The sequence below is a fragment of the Jaculus jaculus genome, chromosome 13, assembly GCF_020740685.1.
Source record: "Jaculus jaculus isolate mJacJac1 chromosome 13, mJacJac1.mat.Y.cur, whole genome shotgun sequence".
NCBI lineage: Eukaryota > Metazoa > Chordata > Mammalia > Rodentia > Dipodidae > Jaculus > Jaculus jaculus.
Genome location: NC_059114.1, coordinates 4633730 through 4648865, shown reverse-complemented (window position 1 = coordinate 4648865; position 15136 = coordinate 4633730). Strand labels below are relative to the sequence as shown.

The window sequence follows — 15136 nt, the reverse complement described above, 5'->3', positions numbered from 1 at the left end:
CGCTGTCTATCTCTGCCTCTCTCCTTGCAAGTAGATAATAATATCTGTATATATTCTTTTAAAGAAGAGCAGGAAGCTGAGGGATATCAGGAGGAAGAGGGAGAGGGAGAGGGAAATGAAAGGCTAGGTGTGAAAGAAGTGTGGAGAAAGAAGTGAGATCCAGATAGAGTCAGTAAGGGAGGGAGAGAGGACAGGAGGAAGGAAGAAGGCAAGGAGAGAGGGACAGTGGTAAGGAGAAGGTGGAGAGAGGAAAGGAGCTACCACGGAGACCCACTTCTGGTCCGTTCGTCCGACACCTACCCTAGCAAGTCTTGGCACGTGCAGAGCACTGGGGCCAGTTTCCCATCAAACGTCACAAGAGAGGCCGCAGCTGAAGGGAAGAGTGGAGACCTAACCCTACTTACTGATCACAAACAAGCCTTTCAAAAACCACAATTTTTATTTTAAAAAATGCACCTGGAAGCGCCACCGGACTCCCCTGTCCCTCCCTTGTCTTGCAATCCTTTGGTGCCCAAGTTGACATCCACAGTGACCATCCCACTTAGAATTCCCTTCCTTCAGTTCAAACATCTCGAATCTCTCCCCATAGAGTCAAATCAAAGCAGACCAGAGTGGCTCCTACCAGAAATACGTGTTTACCTTCGCCAAAAACGTCATCTTCCTCATCCGTCAGATGCTCCTCGGGATCAAGAAACTGCATCTTGTGGGAGACGAGTGAGGTGTGAGGTGGCGCACAGCGCAGGGAGTCGCTGCCCACAGCCTCCCTCTGAGCAGGGAGGCTGCTGTCGGAGGCGATTTCCTTCCCTTGGGTGGGTTGCCCAAGTCTGGGCAGGGCCGCTTCCGCATCGGCCCCCAAGAAAGCAGCTTCATTCATGCGAACAAGCTTCTTGCAGCCTTTTGGAGAGTGAGTTCCAGGTGAGGTGATTCTCACCAGGGAGAAGAAAGAACTTTCCACTTTCCAGAAGGGGGGCTGCGGGTCCGGTTGGATCTGAACGCAGATATCACTCAAAGTCCGAGGGTGGAGGTGAATTTCATTTCAAAGCTTTAACTTTCATATTTCCTTAAAAGAGGAAGGTGGGCTCTAGTGCTTCTGAATCTAAACACAATGGGGAGTGTTGAAAGAGAGAGGCTCACGTTTCTCAGATCTCCATTTTGCTTTGAATGGCAGTTTATCTGAAAGCAAAGTAAGTCCTGAGCTAAACCAAAGCATTTAGAAGATGGGAGGTTTTATTTCACTCAGGAATCGTGGCACTTGAACTGTTTGATTTTTTTTTTTTTCAAGCCCCTTCCATTTGAGGGTTACAGACATGGCGACACGTAAACCAGCTTTTACATTGACGTAGGCTCTTACAGACACCATCAAATCTCTACTCAGGAAACAAATCTTTGCTTTGGAGTCAGGCAACTTCCACTGCACAATATTGGGTGTGATGCCTCCGAGCTGATCAGCACGGGAGGAGAAGATGCGGCCCAAGGCGGTCCCTCCCAAAGGTGGCTTGCATCACCCCACTCCGCCACCCCGACACAGTCAGCGTTCGCAGAGATCCGCCCCTCCACAGCTTCATCTTGGGCTTTCCCCGGCCTCTCCGGACCTCAGAAGATGCAAATTGAGTTGCTGGCAAGGAGCTGTGTGTTTATTTAGGGAGCTTTGATTTCTGTGTGGCTTTGAAGGCTCTCCGTGCTGCCTTCCATAACTGCTTCCTTGGAATTATGACAGACAGCTTCTCTCTGAAGAGACTCTTGATGGTGGGACTGGACAAGTCCAACGGTCACCTCAGAGGTCAGGAACCAGAGAGGAAGGAGTAATTGTCACCCACAGAGGGCTCATCTATGACCTGGTACATGTGGAGTCCCCAAAGGCAGGGGACAGACTGGGTCCTAGTGGGATCGCCAGTCGTCTCACCCAGGGATGGACCCCCTGTTTGGAGAGGGTTTAGGAATAAGGGGTGTGCTAGGGGCTTGCATAGGCACCGAGGTTTGTTATGGGTGCTTGACGCCTTGCTGCCCAGAACAGCAGTGTGTGGGCACGTGGCTCAGGAGCCACTGTGTCACTTCAAGTGACAATGGCAGCCCCTTGAACCACACTGAGCAGCAGACAGAGGAGTGGTCCCTTTCCCTAGCTCTTCCTAACTTCCCTCCCTCTGACCACCCGCCACCCTTACCCTCCACTCCCATATCAATCATTCCAGTCACGTAACTACGTTGATTAAGTTAATTAAAATAGACCCAAGCATAAGAAACCTGGACATGCAGAAGCCTATGGCTTGGAAGGTTTTAGACCCTCGAGAGAAGCTCCCACTGCTCCTTAGCTAAGAGGAAAGGCTGTGCCCCTCGAATGTCTTCTAAATGCCCATGTTTATCCTCTTTGATCCTCGCTGCTCTCACTCTTGACTAGAAAAATCTGCTTTTTTTTTTCAGGAAGTGAACATGGAGAGATCTAAGACCCATCATTGAGACAATAAAAGAAAGTCTGGGGCTGGAGAGATGGCTTAGTGGTTAAGCACTTGCCTGTGAAGCCTAAGGACCCTGGTTCGAGGCTCAATTCCCCAGGACCCACGTTAGCCAGATGCACCAGGGGGCGCACACGTCTGGAGTTCGTTTTCAGTGGCTGGAGGCCCTGGCGTGCCCATTCTCTCTCTCTCTGTCTGCCTCTTTCTCTCTATGCCTGTTGCTCTCTAATAAATAAATAAAAATAAACAAAAAAATTAAAAAAAAAAGTTTGAAAGCCCGTTACCTAGCACTAGAGGAGCCATCTCTATCATGCCCATCAGGGCCCAGGGGACGTTGCAGGAGACATTGGTGGATTAAATATGGGCGCTGCTCTCACTGCTAGCCTGGCGACCTCCTCCAGGAGTAGACACTGAGGAGACTCAAAACTCATAAATGGAAAGAGGAGGCTGCCGAGAGCTCAGCACTAAAGAAGACTAAGGAAGAGGGGTGGAAAGAATATAAGAGCCACAGGGTGGGAAGGTACATGCTGAGGCATTGTCCCCCTTACCCCTGCCACCCAAAGACTGACCGGTGCGTTCATGACCCCACAGTGATTAGCAATGGCCCCGATGAGGAGGGTCCTCAGTGGAACTGGGGCATGGAAGAGGGCGCAAGAGTATGGCCTGGTGGAAATAGGACCAAGCTGAAATGCATTCATATATTAAAGTTCTCAAAAAATTATCACAAATCAAGGACAAGATCACATTAAAAAATATTATCCAGGCTGGAGAGATGGCTTAGCGGTTAAGCGCTTGCCTGTGAAGCCTAAGGACCCCGGTTCGAGGCTCGGTTCCCCAGGTCCCACGTTAGCCAGATGCACAAGGGGGCACACGCGTCTGGGGTTCGTTTGCAGTGGTTGGAAGCCCTGGTGCGCCCATTCTCTCTCTCTCCCTCTATCTGTCTTTCTCTCTGTGTCTGTCACTCTCAAATAAATAAATAAAAAATGAACAAAAAATATATATATAAAAAATAGTATCCGCCTCAAATGAAACCCAGAGATGGGTTAGAGCTCCATCTCTCGTGGTGAAGAAGGGAGAATAGGCATTGATTGTGACCATCCACTCCCCCCTCAGCCAGTGTGCTGTGTTCATTAATTATTGCCGCCTCGGGAGGTGGATGCCACCAGCCATTTTACACACAAAGCAATTAAGGTTTTGAGGTTTCAAATAGCTGTCCCGGCAGGAGAGTGGCAGCTAACTCCAGAGTTAGTCCTGTCTTGTTTAAACAGCTTGATGGAGTGGCCTCAGACACCCTGGGTCACCGCGTCATCCTGACTCAGAAGCCCTGGGTTCCCGAGTCTCAGTGATTAATCTTCACCGTGTAGTTGACAGCATTTAGCAGACATATCTCTGGGCATGTCAATGGGGCATTTCCTGAGGGGTTTAACTGATGAGGAGGGAAGACCTACCTTGGGTGGCACCACCCCACGGTCTTGGGGTCCCAGACTCAGTGAAAAGGGAAAAAGGAGGAAGCCAGCTGAGCACCCAGTGTTCATTTTGTTCTGTTTCCTGACTGCAGACAAGATGTGACCAGCTGCCTCAAACTCTTGGCCACCACGCTTTCTCCTCCAGGATGGACTGCATCGCCTCAAACCACTGGCCAAGATAAACCCTTTCTTCCCTAAGGTGCTTTCTGCCAGGTTTCTGCCCCTTTCAACGAGGTGACCTTTGTAGGTTCATTTTCCTATTTTTCTTTTAAAAAATATTTATTTGTTTGCAAGGAGAGAGAAGGAAAGAGAGAGAGGGAAAAAAATGGGCGTGCCGGGGCCTCTCGTCTCTGCAAATGAACTCTAGATGCCTGCAACTCTTTGTCCATCTGGCTTTACACGGGAACTGGGGGATCAACCCTGGGTTGTTACCTTAACCACCAAGCCGTCTCTCCAGCCTCCCTGTCTTTCTTTCTTTGTTTTTTTTCCCTCCCTGTCTTTCAATGGGCAAAATTGTGCCCCTGCTTCCAGAACTCATGTCTTTAAAATTTATTAATATATTTATTTGAGAACGATAGAATGGGCATGACAGGGCCTCTAGCCCCTGCCAGATGAACTCTAGATGCATTTGCCATCCTGTGCATCTGGCTTTCTGTGGGTACTGCGGAATTGAAGCCCGGTTGTTAAACTTTGTAGCTGAGTGCCTTAGTTGTTGAGCTGGCTGGTAACACAAGTGGTGGAGAGAAGACTTAGAGGGAAAGAAACGTTGAGAAGATAGAAAGATGCATCTGTTCATGTCTTTGAAACCAGCAGGTGAGAGCTGAGGGAGAATTACAGCCTGTCCTCCCTGTCTGTGCCCTCAGACCTAAGAGGACATCCCTCAACACAGGACGCAGCCAGATAGGCGGCGTAAATCTCACCCACGCTGAATCTGTAATGAGAGATGGTTCTGTGGCATAAACCACTGGACGTTAATTAAAAGGCAATGGGTGAACACATCGTGGTCTGAGGCAGAGAATAAGAGTTGGGGGCAATAGGTTTTCTGAAAAGCTTACAAAATAAAAACTAGGGAATGACATATCCATAGGGAGCTTTGATCGACTTTGGCCTTTTCTTCTGGGGAATCTAGAAGGCCAAGCTCGCACAGGGCTGTGTGCAGCCCAAAGTGAATGCATGCTCAGAAGAGACCTCCTTTCCTCTTCAAAACAAGAAGCTTCTTTCCTCTCCTAGAGCCAGAGCTGGTGCGGTAACAGATTGAGATGTGCCACCCATCCTCCGTGAGACCACAGACAGCTGAGCACAATAAGCCGTGCTTGTAAACAAGGGTGGAGACCTGAACACAAGCTGGGGCCAGGGCAGGAGGGAGAGAGCGAGAAGAACAACACCAGGGCTTCAAGCTGGAGTGAGCAGGAAACAGCCAAAACCAAGACGCACGTGTCAAGACTCAAACCACACGGAACCACCAGGACACTGGAGTCGTTCAGTCCTCCTTATTAAAGATTTTAGCTTATTTTATTGTGGATGTTTCTTCCCCATGGCTCTTGGTTGTCCAGCAAAACTAGGTGGCAAGAACCTCTTTGTTTTGAATATTTTTATTTATTTATTTGAGAGAGAGAGAAAGAGAGGCAGATAGGTAGAGACAGAGAGAGAATGGGCCTGCCAGGCCTCCAGCCACTGCAAACGAATTCCAGATGCTTGCGCCACCTAGTGGTCATGTGTGACCTTGTGCTTGCCTCACCTTTATGTGTCTGGCTTACGTGGGATCTAGAGAGAGATGAAACATGGGTCCTTAGGCTTTGCAGGCAAGTGCCTTAACCACTAAGCCATCTCTCCAGCCCAGACTTTTCTTAAAAACAATTATGCAGACTTCTGCTATATAGCCCTGGCTGAACTGGAACTGTGTGTAAGTACTTGTAACATTCCTGGGTTAGCCTCCTGGGTGCTGAGATTACAGGCATGTGCCACTTAACTCATTTTTTTCCCTAAACTTTTGTTTATTTGAGGGAGAGAGAGAGAGAGAAAGAGGCAGATAGAAAGAGGATGGGCATGTCAGGGCCTTCAGCCACTGCAAGTGAACCCCACACACGTGGGTTCTGGGGAATCAAACCTGGGTCCTTTGGCTTTGTAGGCAAGTGCCTTAATCACTAAGCCACCTCTCCAGCCCCTAACTCATCTTTTTCTTTTTTTGGTGCAGTGCTGGGGTTTGAGCATAGGGACTCATGCATGCTGGGTAAGCACTCCATTGAGCTATACCCCTGCCTGTGACATTAGCCCCCTTTTTTTTCTCCATCCCTCTCTCTTCCCTTCTTCTCCAACTATCTTTTCTTTTGGAAAAAGAAAAAATGGGTCTCACATTCATTCTTTCATTTTCATGGTGCTCTATCTATCTATCTATCTATCTATCTATCCATCCATCCATGTATCTGCCATCTATCTACTATCTATCCACTTGAGAGACACAGAGAGAAAAAGAGACAGACATAGAGAGCTAGTATGGATGCACCAGGGCTGCCTGCCACTGCAGATGAGCTCCAGACACATGCACCACCTTGTACGTCTGGCTTTACATGGGTACTGGGGAATCGAACACAGGTTTTTCAAGCAAGCACCTTTAACTACTGAGCCATCTCCCTAGCCTCATGGTACTTGAGGGTGACGATATAAATACAAACAATGGCACATGGTTTTCTAAGAGACCCGAGGATGCACATTGGTTGTTTTCTGTCCCTTAGGAAGTGGAAGGGAGCTCACTCTATGGACAGGACATGACGGACATAAGAACTGGGCGAGAGGGCAGCAGGGTAGATGGAAATGGTCGTGGCAGTCTCTGAAACAAGCTAGCGCATTTTCAAGGGTCAGTGAGTGGAAACTCACACTGGGAGATTTCCTATTGGGATGACCAAACCACTCCTTCTACGTGAAGGAAAATACATTCGTGGGCTGGAGAGATGGCTTAGCAGTTAAGCGCTTGCCTGTGAAGCCTAAGGACCCCAGTTCAAGGCTCGGTTCCCCAGGTCCCACGTTAGCCAGATGCACAAGGGGGCGCACGCGTCTGGAGTTCGTTTGCAGAGGCTGGAAGCCCTGGCGCGCCCATTCTCTCTCTCTCCCTCTATCTGTCTTTCTCTCTGTGTCTGTCACTCTCAAATAAATAAATAATTAAAAAAAAAAAAGAAAAAGAAAATACATTCGTGTACAAGGCCCCTAGTGCAGACACCTAGCAGCCAGAACCCACGTGGCGGTGGGTATAGGCAGGCTGTCTTGGCACTGGGTTCTCTAATGTTCTTCAGCTGATTTCTGCCATCTTGGAGAGCAGCCAGGGCTCGAGACCTGAAGCTACAGCTCTCAGTCTTTTAAGAATTCTTTTTATTTTTTAAAACTATTTTATTATTCATTTGCAAGAGAGAGAGAGAGAAGGAAGATAGGGGTGCCAGGGTCTTTCACCATTGCAACCGAACTCCAGATGCCTGCTTCACTTTGTGCATCTGGCTTTATATGGGCCCTGGGGGATCAAACCCGGGGTCGTTAGGCGTCACAGGCAAGAGCCTTAACCACTGAGCCAGCTCTCCAGCCCTTCTCAGTCTTTTTTAAAGAATATACTTTAAATTCATTTGAGATAGAATACGAGAACACCAGGATCTTTTGCAAATGCAAATGAACTTCAGATGTATGGGCCGCTTTGTGCATTTGGCTTTTTGGGAGCACTGGGGAATCAAACCCTGGCCAGCACTCTGTGCAAGCAAGAGAAGCTGAGTCTTCGCTTCAGCCCCAGATCCCAGCTTTGTTCGCCAGCTTTTTTTTTAAAATAATTTTATTTATTTATTTATTTGAGAGCGACAGACACAGAGAGAAAGACAGATAGAGGGAGAGAGAGAATGGGCGCGCCAGGGCTTCCAGCCTCTGCAAACGAACTCCAGACGCGTGTGCCCCCTTGTGCATCTGGCTAACGTGGGACCTGGGGAACCGAGCCTCGAACCGGGGTCCTTAGGCTTCACAGGCAAGCGCTTAACCGCTAAGCCATCTCTCCAGCCCTGTTCGCCAGTTTTTCAGGCAGTCAGTCCCACTAGCCTGCTAGGTGTACGTCCTACAAGGCAGAGCCTAGTAAAACCTTTCCTGAGGCTGCATGCAAGACAAGCTCCCTGGTTTCCAGGTGAATGAGTCACTAATTCCCTGATAGACTCTGGGCACCAGCAAGCTGACATGTGAGGTGGAGCACATCAGGGTGGAAGTAATGGGATGGCTTCTGAGAGAGCAGTGGATCGCAGGATAGCTGGGAACACTCCTTGACCCTGTAGGTGAATTGATCCCACAATATTTGGTGGAAAAACCATCCTCACTCAGGGCCTGGTCAGAGAGGTTTTATTTGGAAGGACTTATTTCTCTTACTTCTTGTGGTGGTTTGATTCAGGTGTTCCCCATAAACTCAGGTGTTCTGAATGCTAGGCTCCCAGATGATGGAGATTTGTGAATTAATGCCTCTTGGAGGCAGTGTATTGTTGGGGGTGGCCTTAGGGGTGTTATAGCCAGTTTCCCCTTGCCAGTGTTTGGTACACTCTCCTGTTGCTATTGTCCACCTGATGTTGGCCAGGTGGTGATGTCCACCCTCTGCTCATGCCATCATTTTCCCCGCCATCATGGAGCTTCCCCTCGAGTCTGTAAGCTAAAATAAACCCCTTTTCCCAAAAGGTGCTCTTGGTTGGGTGTTTTCTATCCCAAATGTAAACCTGACTGCAACACTTCTCCCCCAAGTGTCTATGGGGAACTGGTTCCAGGACCCTATTGGATACCAAAACCCATGGGTGCTGAAGTCTGTTCTATGTGCTGGTTACATATAACTGCACAGTTTTCCTTTATAATTCAAACTGTCTCTGGATTTCTCATTCATGGAATAGTGGCAAGAAAAAAAAATTCTGTACATTTCAGTACAGATGTGACGTTAAAAAATATTATTTATTTATTTGAGAGAGAGAAGCAGAGAGAAAGAGACCAGGAGGGGGGAGAGAGAAGAGAAGAGAGAGAATATGGGTACTCCAGGGTCTCCTGCCACTGCCAAGGAACTCACAGTGCATCCTGGATTTGCATGGGTACGGGGAATTGAACCTGGGCCATTAGGCTTGGCAAGCAAGTGCCTTTAACCACTGAGCCATCTCTCCAGCCCTAAGATGCAACCCTCCTTTTTTTAATATAATTTTTTTTTGGATTTATTTGCCAGGAGAGAGAGAAGAGAGACAGACAGAGACAGAATGGGCAGTCCAGGGCCTCCAGCCACTGCAAACGACCACTCCAGACGCGTGTGCCTCTTGTGCATCGGCTTGTTTGGGTCCTGGGGAATTGAACCTGGGTCCTTTGGCTTCACAGGCAAACGCCTTAACCACTATCCACTTCTCTAGCCCACAACCCTGCTCTTTGAGGTAGAGTCTCACTCTAGCCCAAGTTGATTTGGAGCTCACTTTGTAGCCCAGGCTGACTTCCATCCTCCTCCTCTGTCAGCCTCCCAGTGCTGTGGCTGTAGGCTTGAGTCAGCCAAAACGCTGTCGTAACTGGTCTTATAGCATTTTTGTGGAAAAACTTATTTCAGATGCTGCTTTCTGTGATTTCTGGGTAGAATTTTCACTGGTCCTAAGCACACGATATAACCAGCTGAATAGTGATGTTCCCTTCCCTTTTCTGCACAGCGCAGGGGACGGGCCACATGGGAACGGAACTTGTGGTAAGGACTACCCTTGCCACAAACGACCCACCCTGCTTGCCTTCCGCTGGGGCTGGTCGTAAATTTGTCACCTCTGGTAACATGAACTTGGCCGTGGGCATTGCCACACGTGGACGGGAATCCAGGCCTCTTTTGAAACGTGGTCGAGTGGCATAGGACTCACACGGGTACCGTGGGAACCCGTTACACTGGAGCTCCCAGACACAGGCTTCAGAAGTTGGGTGACCACACTTTCCCTACCTCGTTGCACGTGTTTGCACAATGAATAAGAACCTGACCCACACAAGAGGAAGGAAGATAAGTGGGGATATTGGCTCTAAGGTTGTGAAGGGCACAAGTAAATGTCCCACCTCGTCAGCATCCTCCCCGTTTCTGCCCTCCCTCCTAGTATTTGTTTCTATCATCCATCCCCCATTCATCCATCCCCCCATTCATCCATCCCCCATTCATCCATCCACCTGTTCATCCATCCACACATTCATCCATCCACCTGTTCATCCATCCACACATTCATCCATCCACCTGTTCATCCATCCACACGTTCATCCATCCACACGTTCATCCATCCACATGTTCATCCATCCACACGTTCATCCATCCACACGTTCATCCATCCACACGTTCATCCATCCACACGTTCATCCATCCACACATTCATCCATCCACACGTTCATCCATCCACATGTTCATCCATCCACACGTTCATTCATCCACACATTCATTCATCCACACATTCATCCATCCACCTGTTCATCCATCCACATGTTCATCCATCCACATGTTCATCCATCCACACGTTCATTCATCCACACATTCATCCATCCACCTGTTCATCCATCCACATGTTCATCCATCCACACATTCATCCATCCACATGTTCATCCATCCACATGTTCATCCATCCACACGTTCATCCATCCACACATTCATCCATCCACCTGTTCATCCATCCACATGTTCATCCATCCACATGTTCATCCATCCACATGTTCATCCATCCACATGTTCATCCATCCACACATTCATCCATCCACACGTTCATCCATCCACACATTCATTCATCCACACATTCATCCATCCATTCATCCATCCACATGTTCATCCATCCACATGTTCATCCATCCACACGTTCATCCATCCACACATTCATCCATCCACACGTTCATCCATCCACCTGTTCATCCATCCACATGTTCATCCATCCACACGTTCATCCATCCACATGTTCATCCATCCACACATTCATCCATCCACACATTCATCCATCCACACGTTCATCCATCCACACATTCATCCATCCACACGTTCATCCATCCACACATTCATCCATCCACATGTTCATCCATCCACACGTTCATCCATCCACACATTCATCCATCCACCCATTCATCCATCCACACGTTCATCCATCCACATGTTCATCCATCCACACGTTCATCCATCCACATGTTCATCCATCCACACATTCATCCATCCACATGTTCATCCATCCACATGTTCATCCATCCACACATTCATCCATCCACCCATTCATCCATCCACACGTTCATCCATCCACACGTTCATCCATCCACACGTTCATCCATCCACACGTTCATCCATCCACACGTTCATCCATCCACATGTTCATCCATCCACACGTTCATCCATCCACACATTCATCCATCCACATGTTCATCCATCCACACGTTCATCCATCCACATGTTCATCCATCCACATGTTCATCCATCCACACATTCATCCATCCACACGTTCATCCATCCACACATTCATCCATCCACATGTTCATCCATCCACACATTCATCCATCCACACGTTCATCCATCCACACATTCATTCATCCACACATTCATCCATCCATTCATCCATCCACATGTTCATCCATCCACATGTTCATCCATCCACACATTCATCCATCCACACGTTCATCCATCCACATGTTCATCCATCCCCCCTTCATCCATCCATACGTTTATCCGTCCACACATTCATCCATCCTCCCATTCATCCATCCATACGTTTATCCGTCCACACATTCATCCATCCTCCCATTTATCCACCATCCATTAATCCATCCCCCCATTATCCATCTTCCTCCATCCCTTACTAAACAAACTGTCGAGGTAGCTGGTGGAGATGCCGGTGGGGAGGGGCACACTGGGGGACATATTAGGAAGACCAAGGAAGTCTCTTCGAGGGCACACATCCAGTGACCTAAATGTCTCCCGGGTTAGGGGAGCTTTGTAGCTTAGTGACAGGGTGCATGCCCAGTATGCTGATCACTTTTCTTGTTGCTATGACGAAACACCTGACTGGAAGCAACTAAAGGAAGGAAAGACTTATTGTGGTTTATGGCTCAAGGGGCTACTGTCCATCATGGCGGCAGAGGCAGGGAAACAGGAAGATGAAATGGCTTGGCACATTGTGTCCGTGCTCAGCAAGGAGGGAGCGGACGGGAAGTGGGGCCATCCCCGATGATCACTTCCTCCAGTAAGGCTCCAACTCCCAAAGCTTCCACAACCTTTCAAAACAGCGCCATCGTCTGGGAGCCAAAGATCCCAGCAACACACACATACATACACACACACTTACACAAGCCCTCCCACTAGGCTCAATCTCTTTATCTCTTTTGTTTTTTTGCTTTTTGTTTTTATTAGATATGGACATATTTCAGATGTAAACATCACACATTGGTAGCTTTCCCTCCTCCCTGTTTCCCCCCCTTTTTTGTTTGTTTTTTTTTGAGGCAGGGTCTCACTGTAGTTCAGGTTGACTTGGAATTCACTATGCAGTCTCAGGGTGGTCTTGAACTCACCACAATCCTACCTCCACCTCCCGAGTGCTGGGATTAAAGGCGAGCGCCATGGCGCCCGGCCATCCGGGCCCTTTTCTGAAGAGGCCCTCCTCATTGGGGATGCAGGTCAACCCCATGGGGATTGCGGGTCATGCATTGTGGGGCAGCAGTCACTTATGGGGGAGAGGCAATGTCTCTGTGCAGAATGTCCCATCTTGTGGCTCTAACAATCTTGCCGCCCCCCTCCCGCAAAATTCCCTGAGCCGTGCTGGGAGCATTTTAAGTCTACTTCAGCGATGGGCACTTAGGAGCATCTAGATGTCTGGTTTGGTAGGTGTTGATGTCCTCAGTGTCTTTCTCCATCACCCTTGTGCTGATATCAGCTTAACTGAGAGAGCAGCATGCTTGCTCATTTCCCCAGTTCCTCTGTGGTTTCAACCGGGGCCGGGGTGGAGTGCGCTGGGTCGTTTATCTCCTCAGGTCCAGCTCCCATCGCAGAGGGCCGCACCCGCCCACACTCTGACAGCCAAGGAGCTCAGACCCGGGCCCATCTCTTCACCTCTTAAGGGCTACACCTTCCCTCAGTGGCATGGCTCATGTGCAGAGCTGTCAATAGGAGGGCCTTTGAGAATCCTTCTGACCCACACCATAGCGCCTGACTGCTCTACTCTGCTCTCCTTTGAGCCCTACCCTCCCTCCTTTCCCTCCTTCCTTCCATTTTCATTGGGGGAGGGCTGCACAAAGACTCATTCATTAAATGGCTTTGAACTCCACCTTGGCTTCCTGGAAAGCTGACATTACAGGCTGTGACCATACCTGCCGGCTCTTAGAAAGCCAAGTAGGGTCAAAGAAGGCGCTGACACACTTAACCGTCACCTCAACTGCCAGAGGACCTCCGCTGGCCGGGGCCTCCCCTTCCACCCTCTCTCCTGCCCCAGATGAAAAGCCTGAAGAAGGCTCTGGCCACAGTGGGAAGTCAGGGTTTTCAACACAGTAGGTCTTCGCTCCTCTTGTCTACAACGCCCGTCTCTACCGAGCCCTTTCCTTTCCCCACGACTGTCTCAAAGCTGGAGCCGGGCTCTGTGTCTCACCTTCCACTGCAGAGAGAGATGGAGGTCACAGCCAGGGCTTGCTTCCTTCTTTCGTCCTTTCATCTAAGCCACCACTTCTTCCTCTCAGCTTCAGACAAGACCTTCCTTTTATCCTGAGCAAGGTTGTGTTATTTCTTTTTATTTTATTTTTAACTAATTATTATTATTATTTTTTGAGGTAGGCTTTTGATCTAGCCAAGGCTGACCTGGAATTCACTCTAGTCTCAGGGTGGCCTCCAATTCATGGCGATCCTCCTACCTCTGCTCCCCAGTGCTGGGATTAAAGGTGTGCGCCACCACACCCAGCACTATTTCTTTTTAAAAATCACATTTTTAAAAAAAAAAAAATTATTTATTTATTTGAGAGCGACAGACACAGAGAGAAAGACAGATAGAGGGAGAGAGAGAATGGGTGCGCCAGGGCTTCCAGCCTCTGCAAACGAACTCCAGACTCGTGCGTCCCCTTGTGCATCTGGCTAACGTGGGACCTGGGGAACCGAGCCTCGAACCGGGGTCCTTAGGCTTCACAGGCAAGCCCTTAACCGCTAAGCCATCTCTCCAGCCCTAAAAATCACATTTTTGACGTTGCTAGTAATTATATCCATGTGAGAAACTTAGGAAACATGAGACAACATAAGAAAGACTAAAAAGGTCACATGTAACTCAAACACTGAGACCATTGCTGCTAACAGTCTGAATCCTTTCTTCTTTCCATGCGTGGATATACATTTCTACATTAAATATGTATTTATATACATTTAAATATTTATTTTTATTTACTTATTTGACAGAGAAGGGGAGGAGAGAATGGGCGTGCCAGTGCCTCCAGCCACTGCAAACGAACTCCAGATGCGTGCGCCCCCTTGTGCATCTGGCTAATGTGGGTCCTGGGGAATCGAACCTAGGTCTTTTGGCTTTGCAGGCAAACGCCTTAACCGCTAAGCCATCCTTCCAGCTCCTGCATTAAATATTTTTTATTTAATCCAGGTTATCTGTACATGTTATTTTATACATCTCTTTTTAGCTCTGACAATACACCATGACTATTTTTGCACGGCCAGAAATATTCTTCAACAGTGAGGTTTTAAAGTATTTTAAGATTGGGTTGGAGAGATGGCTCAATGGTTAAGGCTCTTGCTTGCAAAGCCTGATGACCCAGGTTCTATTCCCTAGTACCCATGTAAAGCCAGATGTACAAAGTGGAGCGTGCATCTGGGGTTCATTTGCAGCGGCATAGAGGCCCTGGTGTGCCCAGTCTTTCTCTATTTTTCTGTCTGCTTACAACTAAGTAAGTATTTTAAAAATAATATTTTAAAGTTAACAATAACTTGTCTTAGACACAGTACATGATTCCTGCAGAGCAAGTAGGACTCACAGTTAGAAGGAAGCAAAAATCAAACAAGAAGCCGGGCGTGGTGGCACACACCTTTAATCCCAGCATTCGGGAGGCAGAGGTAGGAGGATCGCCATGAGTTCAAGGCCACCCTGAGACTACATAGTGAATTCCAGGTCAGCCTGGGCTAGAGTGAGACCCTACCCCAAAAACAAACAAACAACAAAAAAAAAATCAAACAAGAATCTCTGCCCCTGCCCCTGGGGTGTAACTTGCTGACTTACTGAAAGGAAG

At 48.4% G+C, this 15136-nt stretch overlaps 1 protein-coding gene across 3 annotated transcripts in view; it reads right to left on the bottom strand.

Annotated features, from left to right (window-relative positions):
• Ripor2 (RHO family interacting cell polarization regulator 2) overlaps nucleotides 1–15136 on the bottom strand; it is a 222421-nt gene that overhangs the window by 137010 nt on the left and 70275 nt on the right. Inside the window, exon 1 of one of the 3 annotated variants that reach the window (XM_045132929.1) lies at nucleotides 640–733. The exons of the other annotated variants lie outside the window; for them this stretch is intronic. Within the exon in view, the coding sequence (XP_044988864.1) occupies nucleotides 640–700 (61 nt within the window). The 5' untranslated portion in view covers nucleotides 701–733. Of the gene's footprint in view, nucleotides 1–639; nucleotides 734–15136 lie in introns of those variants that run through there. 3 annotated transcript variants of the gene reach the window in all.